This window comes from Martes martes (assembly GCF_963455335.1).
Source record: "Martes martes genome assembly, chromosome: 4".
NCBI classification, from domain to species: Eukaryota; Metazoa; Chordata; class Mammalia; order Carnivora; family Mustelidae; genus Martes; species Martes martes.
The window spans coordinates 164221310-164237566 of NC_137891.1; the positions used below are offsets into that span (position 1 = coordinate 164221310).

The window sequence follows — 16257 nt, forward strand, 5'->3', positions numbered from 1 at the left end:
AGGCTCAACCACCTCTATTAAAGGTTAGTCTGTGCGGCTGAGAGGGGAAAGTAGGGGGAGGAGTAGGAGGAGTTAGAAGAGCCATTAGGGAGAGCCGTTAGGGTAGCCATCGGAGGGTAGTCGTCGGGAACAGCCTCGCCAAACAGCCTCGCCAACCGGAGCCGCGCTGGAGCGGCCTCGCCAGAGCGGCGTTGTTCCCCGGAGCGGCCTCGTGGGCCTGCGGCCTCGTCCGAGAGCGGCCTCGTCCGGAGCGGTGGCGTCTGTGGAGCGGCCTCCTCCAGAGCGGCCTCATCCGGAGCAGCCTCGTCCAGAGTGGCCTCGTTGGGAGCAGCCTTGTCGGGGTCGTCGTCGTCGTTGCCTCTTGTTCCTTTGATCGTGGACCCTAACAGCCTCTTCCTAAGAGACGGTTTGGTTTCTGATGCCTGGCACGAAATAAAGCTTTGCTTGACTTTCGCTTTGCATCAGTCTCGTTTCTTTTTTTTTTTTTTTAAAGATTTTATTTATTTATTTGACAGACAGAGATTACAAGTAGACAGAGAGGCAGGCAGAGAGAGAGGGAAGCAGGCTCCCTGCTGAGCAGAGAGCCCGATGCGGGACTTGATCCCAGGACCCTGAGATCATGACCTGAGCCGAAGGCAGCAGCTTAACCCACTGAGCCACCCAGGCGCCCCAGTCTCGTTTCTTTGATCATGGACCCTAACAGTGTGATCTTCCACAGACGAAAGAGGCAGACAACCAAGGGGCTTGGTAGGCAAGGGGAAGATGAGGTTGAATTTTGAGAAGTTTGAGGTGCTTGTGGTGGATCCAGGTGCTGCCCAGCAGGCAGCTTAAAGTCCAAGTCCGAAACGCTCCAGCAAGACTGAGGCTAGAACATTTCCCACACTTCTTGATCACTGATGCCCCCCCCCCTAATATTTTCTAAATTCAAATATAGGGCTCACAAAGCAGACATGCATGGGATTTTGTGACGTTACTCTTTAACGAGGACTAAGGAAGACAGAAAAAAAAGTTATTGGACAAATGAATTGCTGGAAGAAATGAAGAAATTTTAGTTTATGTTTTGAAACATTTTTTTTAAAGATTTTATTTATTTGACAGAGATCACAAGTAGGCAGAGAGAGCGGGGGAAGCAGGCTCCCCGCTGAGCAGGGAGTCTGATATGGGGCGGGATCCAAGGACCCCGGGGTCATGACCCCAGCGGAAGGCAGAGGTCTAACCCACTGAGCCACCCAGGCGCCCCTGAAACATTTTATAACAGAGCAGTAAATAAATATGGCAGAATGGTGGTGCTTTGGCATATATCTGTGGCTATGGTGGTGGGCTTGGTGTTCACCACTCATGATGTTCCTGCACGTCCTAGCCAGGGGAAGAAGATATTAGAAGAAAACATCAGGCAGCTGATGGATTGGACCAAGAAAACCAGAGTGATAAGAACTAGTAGTGATGCCATGTTCTATCATTTTTGTAATAGAAACACCAAGAAACGTCTCTGTTATTGTGATGTTTACCACTGAAGAAGTTTAGATCATGTGTTATATGCAAAAATGCCGGGATGCCTGAGTAGCTCAGTGGGTTAAGCCTCTGCCTTCAGGGTCATGATCTCGTGGTCCTGGGATGGAGCCCCACCTTGGCCTCTCTGCTTAGTGGGGAGTCTGCTTCTCCCTCTCCCTCTCCCTCTGTGCTTTCTCTCGCTCGCTCGCTCAAATAAAATCTTTTAAAAATATGCAAAAGTGCGGCTGAAAAATTTCAGATCTTGACAAATTCCTGGCAGCATTCCAGTGCATTCAACAACAAGGTATTTTTTGTGATGATGGATTACTATGAAAGCCCCGAGGCCTTTCAGATACATCAGTTGATGTCAGTTCCAAGTGTCCTTCACTTTTCTGCTAAGAGGAAATTTATATCAGATGACCTTGACCATTAGGAGGGAAGGGCTATCACAGCTGAGAACATGGCTGGATGGGTAGCTGAGAGAACTGAGAGAAGAGAGACCACCATCAGCATCAGACACCCTACAGATTACCACGACCCCTTCAAGCTGGGGATATTTTTGGCTCTTATTGGTGGACTTGTGTATTTATGGAAATGGAATAGGAAATGTATTTTTAACAAAAACTTGTGGGCGGCTTTAGCTCTGTCTTTTGTGATCGTGGTGACATCTGGTCAAATGCGGACTTATATAAAAAGAGCCCCATATGCTCAAAGGGATCCTCCAACAGGACATATGCACAATATTCATGCAGTGGGTTACTCTGTTTGCCCCAGAAATATACATCATTTTTCTGTTTAAAGTATACATTATCCTGGGAATGGTGCTCATAGCTAAAGCAGCCACATATTGCTTGAACATTATACAGAGGAAGATAATGATCTTGACGGCACGTGTCTAGTTGTGGTATTCTTCAGTTGGCTGCTCTTTTTGTCTTCAGAGTTAAAGAACCTAAGTATCCACTCAGCATTCTCATCGGTTTTAAAGGATCCTAGAAATATAGACAGTGAAGCAAGACATTTCTTAAAATGTGAAAAAATGTGAAGAAAAAAAAACATGAAAGAGAATGAGAACTCATAACTTTTTTTTTTTTTTTTTAAGTGATTGAGATTTAGCCACAGGAGACATGGAGTGCTTTGGCAACAACAAGCCATTTTCTCCCAAAATCTGTGAAGTATGATAATATGTATCTTCTCTGTTCTCAATTTTCTCCTCCCTGTAAGTGTCAGAGATTACCTAATTGAGTGAATTCCAATGATTCAGATACTCAGAGAAGTACAACTTCTATTCAATCAGAACATGTTTCTTTTTTTGTTGTTGTTGTTGGTAACCATCCAAGCTAGGTGAATTTTTATTATACTATTTTCGTGTGGTTCAAAAATTATACAAGGAAAGTTTTTTGAAATTGTGTAAATAAAGGGGAACATACAGATAAATTTCAGCACATCCAGGGGCTTGAGACTATCCTCTCGCTCACTCTAGTGTCTGGTATAGATAAGGTGGTCAGTTTAATAACATGAAACAAAACAAAACAGAAAAAAAAAATCAGCCTGAAGCCCCTCTTAATGATCAAGGTATTAATTCCCACCACAGCTTCATGCCCGATCACCTGGCTCTTTTACACATATGCAGTCTTACACTTTTCCAACGAGTATTTATTATTATTTAGGCCATGATTCAGAATCCCAGGGTGGGGATCACCATGCATCCAGGTCCCCCTTCACCGCCCTGGGAGAAGGAAGGAGGACAGAGGAGAGGTGGGCAGAGCCAGTTCAGATCTTCCCAGGAAATGTGCCTTCTGCCCGGTGGTCGTCCCAGGCCGACACCCAGGATATGGGGCAGAGGGACTTGTACACACACCGGTACCATTCGCACATGGAGATATCGCCCCCTTTAGCAGTCATTGCCTTCGCACAGCGGTGGAAGTCCAGATAGTTCTGCCAGCAGTTCCTGGTCTGGTTCTGGTTGGGGAAGCGGCTGTCAAAAGGGGCAGTCTGGTAGTTCTTGATTTTGGTCTTGATGTCTTCTGCATGGTGCTGACTCTAAACACACCACAGCAGCACCTCGCAGCTCAATGTGACCCTCAGCAAAGACTAGAACAATGTTTCAAAGTATTCTGTTAGCTGGTCAGCTGATCTTACTCTAATGTGAAAAATAATACCTTAATAAGGTACCCCACATCTAGCTACTGAGGATAACTATATTGCTTCTCCTGGAGCTGTATTTTGCTCAGCCAACTTTGTGTGTTGTCTTTTTTTTTTTTCTTTAAGATTTTATTTATTTGTCAGAGAGAGAGCACACAAGCAGGGGGAGGAGCAGCAGGCAGAGGGAGAAGCAGGCTCCCCACTGAGCAAGTAGCCCAAAACAGGACTGGATGACAGGACCCTGAGATCATGACTTGAGCCAAAGGCAGAAGCTTAACCAACTGAGCCACCCAGGCATCCCTGTGTGTTGTCTTCTGAAGCCTAAGTATCTTTCTGTAGAATGCAATTCCAATCCCCAGAGGCAAATACAGTATAATTTAGTACTCTTGCCTAAGAATTTCCTAATGAGGTTTGCTACTTTGCTGCTTGACCATTGCAGACATAAACTAACTGATTACCAGACTATAATCTCTCCATGATTGTTAACTTCCTTTTTTCTGGAGAGACTTCACATAAATTATCTTTTCCTATTTTTTCTTGCAAGGGGCTAATCTCTAACAAAATAGCAATTCCCATTTTGGTGTTGACTTGAGGTTGTTTTCTTTTTAAATCTAACAGGAAAATGGGTGTAAAGACAATTAACAGGATGAACAATTTCGTTCATCCTTTCCTATTTAGTAGCATGCAAAAATATTCGTTATTTCCAATATGCAGAAATACCAAACTGAACATCTTTTTTTTTTTTTTTAAAGATTCTATTTATTTATTTGACAGAGAGAGAGATCACAAGCAGGCAGAGAGGCAGGCAGAGAGGCAGGCAGAAGGCGGAGAGGGGAGCAGGCTCCTCGCCAAGCAGAAAGCCCGGTGCAGGGCTCGATCCCAGGACACTGAGATCATGACCGGAGCCGGAGACAGATGCTTAACCCACTGAGCCACCCAGGTGCCCCTCCAAACTGAACATCTTAAAAGCTGTTCTATTTCAACATTTCTTCCTTCTTAAGTGGAAAAACAAAAGTACAAATTTGAAGACTTTTTTCCCTGTTTCTTCTTCTTCTTTTTCTTTTTATTCTTCTTTGTTGTCTTATGTAGATAATCAAAGTTAAGTCCTTTTTTTTTTTTCTTTTTAAAGATTTTATTTATTTAATTGACAGAGATCGCAAGTAGGCAGAGAGAGAGAGGAGGAAGCAGGCTCCCCGCGGAGCAGAGAGCCCGATGCGGGACTCAATCCCAGGACCCTGGGATCACGACCCGAGCCGAAGGCAGAGGCTTTAACCCACTGAGCCACCCAGGCGCCCCAAAGTTAAGTCCTAAACAGCTTACTAACCTGCCTGGCAGAGGAAAGCAAAGACTGAAGTTGAGGTTTGCTAGTGAATCAAATTTTGGCCTTCCCTCTGAAAATTGCTGTTTTAGAAGTGCTGTGCTTGTGAAAATGTTTTTTTTTTTTTAACCTTAAAAATTTTTTAAAAAATATTTTATTTATTTGACAGAGAGAGAGAGAGAGCACAAGCAGGGGGAGGCAGAGGGAGAGGGAGAAGCAGGTTTCCCGTTGAGTAGGGATCCTGGGATCATGACCTTGAGCCGAAGGCAGATGCTTAATTGTCTGAGCCACCCAGGCACCCAGTGAAAATGTTTTTCAAGCAACAACAACTTGGTGTTACATTAGAAGAGTTTTGCTTTAAATTGGGACTGGCTTTGGCTATGTATAATTAAGTAACCCTCCTCCAAAGTCTGGTGGAAGATCTTGAGGTTTTATATAAGAGTTGTTTGACAGCAGAGTTGGGTATCCTTATCTGAGTAAATGACTTTTTTTTTTTTTTAAATGTAAGCTTTATGCCCAATATAAGGCTTAAATCAATGTAAGGCTTGCATGCTCTACAGACTGAGTCAGGCACCTCCTACCTTTTCCTACTTTTTTTTTTTTTTGATCACATGGTGAGTGGAAATACTTGGCTTCTCTCACTTTAGGCATTTTTTTCTTTGTTTGTGTGTTACTCCAAAGGTAACTGCTTGACTGTAGGCTTTTTTCCAGTTTATTTTCACCTGGTCTTGTACTTGTCTTGAGATTGCCAGGGAGGAGTCTTAGGTGAGGTTCATTTGTTTTGCATAGCACGGTAGTCGGAAATGGCTGCTGCTCCCGTTACATTTGCCCTGGAAGTCCTAACAATTTTTATTTCCCCACCTGGTTTTCTCTTTCTATCTTCAGAGCCCACTCTTCTTGCATAAGAAAGAAAAATCTCTCAGTTAAAATGAACGGAAAGTAGCTTGCCATATTCAAAGTAAAATGCTATGCTTTTATGCAGATTTTTAAAAAAGACTTTATTTATTTATTTGACACAGAGAGAGAGATCACAAGTAGGCAGAGAGACAGGCAGAGAGAGAAGGGGAAGCAGCCTCCCCGCTGAGCAGAGAGCCCGAAGCGGGACTCGATCCCAGAACCCTGAGATCATGACCTGGGCCGAAGGCAGAGGCTTAACCCACTGAGCCACCCAGGCACCCTTTTATGCAGATTTTTAAATTAATCAAACTAAACGGCCTTAACATAGACACTAGTCATACTTTTGTATTAAAGGTTTAGATAGCACCTCTTACTAGATTTTTAAAGATACTATTCAAAGGGATACCACCCTTTTATAATCCTTTATAATCTTAACTTTTATAATCTAAAATCTTTATGAAAGTACAAAAATAAATTAGAAAAATTCAACTCACAAAATATATAAAGATGGTTAAACAAACTTTTAATATTACATTTCCATAAAATACGAAGAATATTTTGCATTATGTCTGACTGACAGTGGTTACTGAAATCCTGTCTGGGGCAGCATCAAAACTATTCCTATGGTCCTACCTGGGGTACCAAAAAAATTGACCCCCAAACAAAAACTACTCCTATCTTTTGTTTTGGTATTGGTTTTTGCAAGATAATGTGAAAATTCCATTTAGCAAGATTAAAGACAGTAATACTGTACATTTATAAGTTTCAAGTACTTTCAGGCTATTTCTAAATCACTTAGCAAAAAAGTCTGTTAACAGTTTTGTTTCAGATGAGAATCAGATGTCATATTAGGCTTCATAATCCTATACCTCTAAAGCGTCTGTTTTGTTTATAATTATAAACACATTTTGAACCCAAGCATTAGTCTTATCAGAAAATATTTTAATAGAGACAAGTATGAGAGAAGTGCTGCTGTATAAAGGCATCACAAAGATTTTAGAAACTGTGAAAATTGTACAAGCAACAAAAGTGATGAAAGATAGAAAAACAATCATCTTTGTCCTACAGATAAGGCTAAAGATTTTCAGTCCTCTTTATGAGAAAAACATCTAGCAAATATTGTACAAATGATCACGACCTTTCCTGGTATTGACAGATGAACCTAATTAATTTTCTAAAAGCATCTGCAAGGTATGCAAATGTCAGCAGCCATGAAGAATCTGTCAAATGATCAGAAACACAGAACGATCCTGACGGAAACCACGAGTTCAAGAGGTATGGTCGCCCCCTCCAAAAAAAGCAAAACCACCCTGGGATTTTACTTTGGACTGCCACTTTATTTCTGCACTTAGGTGTAGTGCTCTGAGCACCCTTTTCTATGAAGAAAGCTTCAAGCAGGTGAGCTACAATGTAATTGATTTGTTCTGTTCTGTTCATGTCTTCCTAATCAATCAGAGGAGTAGGCTGATTGGGGTGTGCCTTGATTAATGCTGCTGCTATTCTACACTCACCTATGTTACATGACAGCCTCTGTGATTTTTCAGAGCATGGCCTCAGAGTCATTGTTATATGTATTTTCCCCATTTAACTGTATGTACTTGGGTATAATTACTGTTTTTGGATTTTTTTTTTAAGATTTTATTTATTTGGCAGAGATCACAAGTACGCAGAGAGGCAGGCAGAGAGAGAGAAAAAGGGAAGCAGGCTCCCTGCTGAGCAAAGAGCCCAATGTGGAGCTCTATCCCAGAACCCTGGGATCATGACCTGAGCCGAAGGCAGAGGCTTTAACCCACTGAGCTACCCAGGCGCCCCTGGAATTTTTCTATACCAGTGTAGTTAGTAGGCCAAGACTGACATTAGGGTGATTCTCTTCAATTGTCAAACTTATCAACTGACACATATATTTAAAAAACCACCACCACCCAACAGCATTTGTTAGTAAGCTGATTTTGTTTAGTGTTGGTAACAAGATCACAATCTGTACTGTTAGGGTTAGAGTCTGGGGACACGTAGCTGGGAGAAGACTGGGTGGGGAATACATGTTAGCAGGAAGGGATGTTCTGGAAGACATCAATAGGCTTAGTGGAAATTACGAAGGGACAAGATTTTCTTCTTTTTTCTTTAAAGCTCTGTGCCCAATGTGGGGCTCGAACCCATGAACCTGAGGATCAAGGGTAGCTCACTACTTCCTAAGTAGTGAGCTACCTCCAGGGAAGGAGCACATCCTCAAAGGGATGATCTTGTTTAATGTCCCAACAGCCTTACTATTATCTTCTTTTAATAGAGGAAACTGAGGCTTAGAAGCATCAAGGAACTTGTCCAGAGTGTCATGCAATCAGGGTTTGAAGCCAGGACTTTATGACCCTTTACCCCGCACCCACTGGCTCCCTGTACCTGAGCCAGAAGAGCTGTAATGATGACCACAGAATACAAAGTCTGGAGCAAAGCTTTTCTTTTTATTGCAATTATTAGTGAAATTTACACTTCCAACTGAAGCTAAGCAACACTAAAACCATTATTTTTTTTAAAATTAAGGATTAAAAACAAATACAACACAGAACCCTTCCAATATGCATAATGGCAGAAAAAAGAGGACTGGTTCTGTCACAGGACATTTTAGTGACAGTTTGGCTCAGGAAGAATTATGACAATTTCCTTAACATAAAATATTATAAGTGACTGAACTGCTTAAAAAGCATCTTCAAGCTTCTCAATCTCAACCCTAAGTATTTTGTAGTAATTTCTTGGGGGAAGGTAACTTAACTGAAAGTAGAAAATTTGCTACCAAACTTTAATTACTGAAAAAAGCACTTTTGTTTAAAAACTTTATTTGCCTTCTGCCCATCCTAATTACATATAGTCTTCAAGGAATTAAAATGACAACCAAATCCAAAGCCTGGCCCCCAAGTACACAGTGATAGAATTCGGCATTTGGTGTTTCTAATTACACATGGATTCCATACATATCGTAGTTTGCTCCGACCTCCACCTTCCTCTTAATAAAACGTGGCAGTCAAGGTTCCTATCATTCAAGGTCTTCTCTGGTCACACAGCGTATTACAAACTCAGACCCCACTGTTTTAATTGATGTTACTATGCAACCAAACATTAACAAAGAAAGGCTTATAAACATTTTGAGATTCTGCAGTCTTTATATTACTACAGTAAATTGATCTTACTTATGAACAAGCCAACAAAAATATAAGGCCAGACCAGGTGTAAGACAGGATGGGGAAGATGAGGAAGGAGGTTTGAGAGTCCATCATTTTACCATGCTGAACCTTGGTTTCAGCGGAAATATTTGGCAAGAATAGTGTGGAAAAGGAGGATGGAGAAAGAGGTTACTCTGATTTTATGTAATAATTCAGTTTTAAAACATATGGATATCAACCCCCAAAAATAGTTCACATCTGCAATACAAATAGGCACACACGGTCAAGATGGTTAAAAAGTAAAATTTTAAAAGGCTATTTGTCCATCTGCAGGACATTTGCAGGTGGTCCCACCCTCCCCACATGTCCTATATTTACATTTTACTTTTCAGAAAAGCCCCTTTAAAAAGAGTGCTATTTCTTCCTCCATTACTTAGGGTTTAAAAAAAGCAGCAATTATCTAAAGTGGGAGCAGTTAGCAATGCTTTAAGGGTATGCATTTGTGTGTAATATAAATGTTCTCTTGAGTGAGTTGTCAGATTACACTGGAATGGTTATATTACAGTTTTAGTCCCCCAAACACAAAAGAAACACATTATTTTTCTATATAAATTTATGTAGTACACAGTGTTATAAACAAAGTTTACACACACACACACACACACACACACACACACCCACCCCACTGCTTCCTATAGCCTAGGAATGCATCCATATACTAGTCCACAAGAATGATCTTTACTCACAAGATACAGTAATACTTTTATGGGTCCATAACTGAAGAGAGGCATTTAAGTGACACATTACAGCAAAAATTGCTTCATTAAAAGTATTCCTGATCTATCAATATTCTTAGCTATCTCACTCAGCAAGATGGACTTTTTGCTCATTTTCTAAGCCTGAATCTACCCAACTTTTCACTTTCAGTACCTGTAATTCTCATCACCCTTTAAAACAAAGACATACCATTCATGTTAGTGATAAGCTGGGAAAAGCCCAACAGCCGCAACAAGGAGGTCAACATCTATTGATTAAAAGTAAATGTTGAATGCATCCATACCCTGTGTACCTAAAATGCATCCTTTTTTCTTAACAAATGAAAAACAAAAAAAACAGGCTTGTCTGTTGCAAAAAAGGAATTGCTTACACAACCTGTGGTGATGTACCCTTCGTTACTTCCTAGAAACAGGAGCCCCTTCCCTCCAGAAAAATGGGTAAGTCTGTCAAAATATGAAGGTTCTACCAATGATCTATAAAGATAACTGGATCAGGCACCAATCACTGAATTAAAATGGAGAAAAACTTTTACAGATACATGGTGATTGGAAAGCAAGATTCAACTCTGCAAAGTGATGAATGAAGTAAGTACACTTTCCTTCTTAAAAACTAAGCCCCTACTCCAAAAAGAGGTACCAAAAATCTGACAAGAAACAAAGGGATGACTATCTGGTTGTACACCATCAGCCTCTGATGCCAACATGTAGCAAAAATGCCTGAAGGCAAAGGCAAAGTTAATTTCTGATTATCTGATGGTTTTACCACACTAATTCAAAATACAATCGTAGCTGCCATAGCACCACTACAAGGAGTTTGGTTTTTGAAGTGACACTTTTGCCAAGGATTATTATAAAGAAAAACTCAGCCTGGGTATCTGGCAGGGGAGAAATAAACAGTATACATTTTAAGTGCACATCATACCAGGATAAGGCCTAAGTTTCTCTTATACCTGTTTGATAAAATGATCCGTGGTTATTGAAGATACTTTCATAGAGGCAAACCGGAAATGAGCCGCTTGTACAGTACTCTTCTATGATCTTGAACTTCTGAAAACTCTTCCTTTGGAGAACTCAAGCAAGCACTGTCACAAACATCAGCCAATTCTTACAACTTTGTGAGGTAGGTGAGGGCAGGCATTATCACTACCGTTTTACAAGGAGAAACTAGACCTGGAGAGATGGAGGAAATTGCCTAAGGACTGAGCAAATTAGTGGCAGAGCTCTGACTAAACTCCCAAGTCTCTGGCTCATGTTTAGAGCCCTCTCTACTCTCAAAGGCAACACATTTTCCAATAGTCTTTTCCCAGTTGTGGTCTTTTAAAAAGTTCCTGCATTCCAAAACACCTTATACTTTCTCCTATATAGCTCAGGTTTGACTAGGAATTGCGTTGAGTTAAAAAGTTTTTTATATAGAACTGTGCAACACACTAAGAGGCATATGAGAGATACATCTATGTAACTGAAGTCTGAATATATCAATATGTAAATTAGGAGAAAGGAACAGTCAAGTGTTCATCCAATATAATTTTTATATATTTAAGAAGATGTGTCAGAATAAAAATCCCAAACATTTAAAAGTTAAATCGGTCTGATTCATTAAAACCAGAAGCTACATTAATTTGCCTTAAGAATATGGGGATCTCTGTTACAGAAGGCTGAAATATTACTTTCAAGAATAATTTATCACTTTAATATATTTCTAATATATATCCTGTTCACTTTATCCCTGTCTAGTTAGTAAAAAATTTTACAGCTACAGATAATATCTGTGCCATTAACACTTTCAATCTTAATTTTTACTGAACAGTTAGGGTTTCTTTCCATCTGCGAACTAAAGTTACGTTTTAACGATTCTCACTGTATTTCTTTTTTGCTTTATCCCTCCCTTTTATTTTTGAGAGAGAGAGAAAGAAGATGGGTCAGGGTGGGGAGAGAAGAAATGCACAATTCATAAATGGCAAAAACATCGATTATATCACAAAACAGAATGATGGCACTCAAGCAAATTAAAGAAGGGTATGTTTAAAGGAAAAACTGGAACCCAAACATGAAAATAGTGCTCAGATAGTCTCTCAATTAAACTATAACTTGTGTGTGATCCTCCTCCCCCAAATATTTTAAAGACTATTATTTTTAGTGGAATTCTGTATAAATGACCTTTAAATCCTTTTTCTTTTCTTCTTTTTTTTTAAAGAGGAGAAAGGGGTTGCACCCTGGGCTAAGAAATGAGAAAGCTCCTGGAGAACATTCTAAGAATCTTCTTTTAGGGACAAACTATTAGAAAATTTCTCACAGTGCTTACTATTCCTGGTGTTTGAGTTAGAAAATGAGAACATGCACAATCGCAGGGTCACGCTCCGTAATATGAGAACACTCCCTTTCTTTGAAATGGAAATATTTGCAAGTTAATTACCACTGGAGATCCAAGTCTGTTGCTACCAAAACCAAAGCTTCCTCTTGTTAAGCAACCTGGGTCCAAATTGTATGCATTAATCCGGCTGAACTAAGGCAAGATTTCCCCTTCATTACAATGTATCTGTTTTCCCCAAATCTTTCACCAGAAACATTTTCTTTACAGGAAAGTCTACCTTGTCTGGAAAGGTCCTGCTTGGAGGGAAAAGCCATGTCAGTAGCAATGCCATGACTCTATTTAAGGGTAAATATTTCATTTAGTTGCTTTGTTATAATTCAGAAACAACTTCCAAGACTTCTCTAACTTAATGAGAAGAGATGCAGCTTTAGGTCTGGGACAACAGCAGAAAATATATTTAGGTTACAGCGAACTCTCTTCAGGTCCCTTCTGTAGGGTCAGAGCAAGTCCCTCTTCTACAACGTGGTTTGAGAACTAGGCAAATACGACACAGCTGTGAAGTATCTGAGGCTCCCATCGAAGAAGCCTTTCCCACATCCCCTCACTACCCACCTCTCACAGTCCCACCAGTCCATTTCTTTACAAAGACCTCCTGTTCCCATAGGTTCTTAGAATAAAGATAGTCACATCTGCAACATTTGGTAGAGTTTTTCCTTGTTTGGTTCTAAAAATATTATTAAAGGGCCAAACTAAGGAATTTCGTTTGTTCTTCCAATTAAAGCATGGAGTAAATAAGGATGGAAAGTTTCAGGCATTAAATACCAGAGTAATCTCCTTCTCTAGTCTCTGGCCACAGCCTGTTAAACTTCAAACATACAAATTAGAGATGTGAACACAGTGAATTTTTGGAAATAATAAAACCAAAACCAGCGAAGTTCTAATACCAACACACCCAGGTGTTTTCCACTCATACAGGACTGTTCACGACAGTTCTTTTTAGGGATATCTATTACTTACTGCACAAGTATTTCTTTCTTAGGAGGTGGACTAGAAACAGGAACATGTCACCAAGTACTTCACTGTGGTAATTCAGTACTGACGCCAGGTACCTTGATTTATGGAGCCAACAGTTAAAAGAGCAAAATAAGCTCCATGTGTCAGGTTCCTGTGAATTTTCAGAAGGGAAAAAAAAAAATAAAGGACTACTTTTTCCACTGCAGGCTGCCTTAATAATGTCGGGCTACAAGAATTACATGCCTGTCAACCTCGTACAATGTTGAAACATAATGAATAAAACTATTAATGTTATAAGCACAATAAATATCCTCAAGAGGTGGCATATACTTGCAACAAAAATATATCTTGACTGCTTGAAACATATTTAGTAGTGACAAATTCCTATAACCAGAGTACCAGTCTTCAATTAATACTTAATGTAGGGGTGCAGGAAGTAGCTGAGAATAGTATATAATTTAAAAAAAATACTATAACTGGCAAAAATGCAGGAAAAAATGACTAATGTCTATAGGAACTCATATGCGGATTCACTTTAAATTATAAAATTTTACATAACATAAAATAACATTTTGTTAATTGTAATTACTTCAAACTTTCTCATTTCCCCGAGTGGAAAGAACATGGTACAGCAAAATGTCATACACTGAGCCTAATAATTTAGAATTTAAAACTCAGAGGATGGGATAAAATTTATCTTTTAAATTCTTAAAAGAATTTAAGAGAGGGGAGCCTGGGTGTTTCAGTGGGTTAAAGCCTCTGCCTTCAGCTCAGGTCATGATCCCAGGGTCCTGGGATCGAGCCCCGCATCAGGCTCTCTGCTCAGCAGGGAGCCTGCTTCCCTTCCTCTCTCTCTGCCTGCTTCTCTGCCTACTTGTAATCTGTCTTTCAAATAAACAAATAAAATCTTTAAAAAAAAAAAAAGAATTTAAGAGATTAAAGAAAAGTGGCTTTCCAAGCAAATTCACAATGTAAAAATACTATGGAAATATTTTACTTAAGAGAACTCACTCTTTTCATGTGCCTTTGTTAAAAAGTTAGTGTGCATTGTAATGCAAATAATCTTATCCACTATGAAACTTGAGTGACCATATTTGCTTGAAATTAATATTCTATAATCAAAACTTTTCACTGTTCTCTAAATTAATTTGCATTCATAAATTATTACTTAGGTAGATTTTTAATTAACTGAAATACTATATTACTCAGTCTATCTGCTTTTCTACCTAGCCACTTCGACTCTGTTTCTTCACTGATGCTCAGGGCTGAATCAACTTTTATGCTATGGAAATGATCGGGGTAGCAAATCTTTCATTTAATAGAACTATGGGTGTGGGGAGGAAATCTCATTTCAAAGTCAATTATCAATGCCTTCTGGAATCAATTGTTACTTGTTTCCCAGGCCTATAAAAAAATCATAATCCTGGGGCGCCTGGGTGGCTCAGTGGGTTAAAGCCTCTGCCTTCAGCTCAGGTCATGGTCTCGGGGTCCTGGGATCGAGCCCCGCATCGGGCTCCCTGCTTGGCGGGGAGCCTGCTTCCCCCCTCTCTCTCTGCCTGCCTCTCTGCCTACTTGTGATCTCTGTCAAATAAATAAATAAAATCTTAAAAAAAACAAAACAAAACAAAATAAAAAAATCATAATCCTAATGCCAGATGATGTGACTATTCAAACAGCTTCAATGTAGTTCAAATTAAAAAAAGAAATGTAACAATCATTTATTTGACAAGCTGGCCCAAAACTGCAGATCAGGTAAAATAAATCCAATCTGTTAGTGTTAGTTTGCTACTTAAGGGAAAGAAATCTAACTTATAGAAAAGCCCCATCTCCCCTCCACATTTAGAAATCTGTCTAAAGACTGTCTTTAATGCCCACTATATAAACAACACTAAATATTCTAAGTTAAAAAATAGTGTTAATGGTTTATTGGTAAAAATCCAAACTCTAGACTTTATGGAATTAGTAGTTTGGTTGGTATATTAACATCCATCTTAATCTTTGCTAATATTACAAAAGAAAGAGGAAAAGCTAGAAATATCTATAAAAATAAAATACCTTAAAACCAACATCTAAGCAAAATATAAAAGTTGCACACAAATTGCCAATAAATATAAACATCACAATAGAAAAATTAATATTAAAAATAAACTCATAATTGCTATTAAGACATTATAAAAAATGAAAAAGTTTAATGTGCACGTATATTTGCAAACAGACACAGTACACTCCAAACAATCGATATAATTTTACTATCATTATTACATAATGCAGCATACAAGGTAACTGAGGTGTGGTGTTTTTTGTTTTTAGTCTATTCTTTTCTGGAGAAATGCTCACCAAATTCACAAAAAGAACTGGTTAGGTGATCATTTACTGCTGTTTACTAGTACTAGTGGAGTAAACAGTCCAGGGGAAAACTGCTTTCTGGTAGATTGCTACATTTCTATTAAGTATGAATGGTTCTGCTATTACCCTTCATATTGCTTATTTCCTCCAAGGCCCAATTTTGCATGTTGCATTTCTAATTAACTGACCATACCCTTTTAGATGCACTGTCATCATTTTTCATAGTCTCCCCCCCACCCCCGGTAGAAAAAGAGACAATCACTTAAAATATTTCTTGGTGTCTAAAAAAGAGAATTTCCCTAAAGATAGAGATAAAAATCACTTTATTTTTTCTCTTACACTAATTTCCATGATGATTTGGCTCTCCTTTTATATATAAGCAGTCTTTAATAAATATTAATTAGAAAAGGATACCAATAGATATTTACAGAAGGGTCAATTTATGCTGGAAAAAAAAAAAAGAAAAGAAAAGAAAAAAAAGATAAAGAAAAAAGAAAGGTAGCCTATGACATATAATTCCCTGGCAAGTTACCTTTCCCTTTGGGCACTTGCTATCATACTTATACTCTTGTTAAAAGTTTAGCAGATTTGCTGTTTTATGTGCCTTACAGGTTACCTTCAACAAAGCTGAGAACTGAAAGGGTTAATTCTGTTAAAAAAATTATTTTTCAAACCTACAAAATTCATTTGGTGAGCATTTACCTAGATGCTTTACTGAATAAAACCTTTACTTGGTTCCCTTGGACCAGATTCAGGACAACAAATAACATTATTTATATGAAACTGTCACACTCTTGGAGTTCTAAAATA

The 16257-nt window shown here is 39.1% G+C and overlaps 1 protein-coding gene across 1 annotated transcript; it reads right to left on the bottom strand.

Moving 5' to 3' along the window:
- Positions 1 to 3195: 3195 nt before the first annotated feature.
- Positions 3196 to 15670, bottom strand: LOC308341718 (cytochrome c oxidase subunit 6B1-like; the record flags this gene model as incomplete). The annotated part of the gene is made up of 2 exons (XM_080801713.1): positions 3196 to 3531; positions 15641 to 15670. 2 exons carry the CDS (start codon positions 15668 to 15670, stop codon positions 3262 to 3264), a joined length of 300 nt encoding a protein of 99 aa, XP_080657839.1. The 3' UTR covers positions 3196 to 3261.
- Between the last annotated feature and the right edge of the window lie 587 nt (positions 15671 to 16257).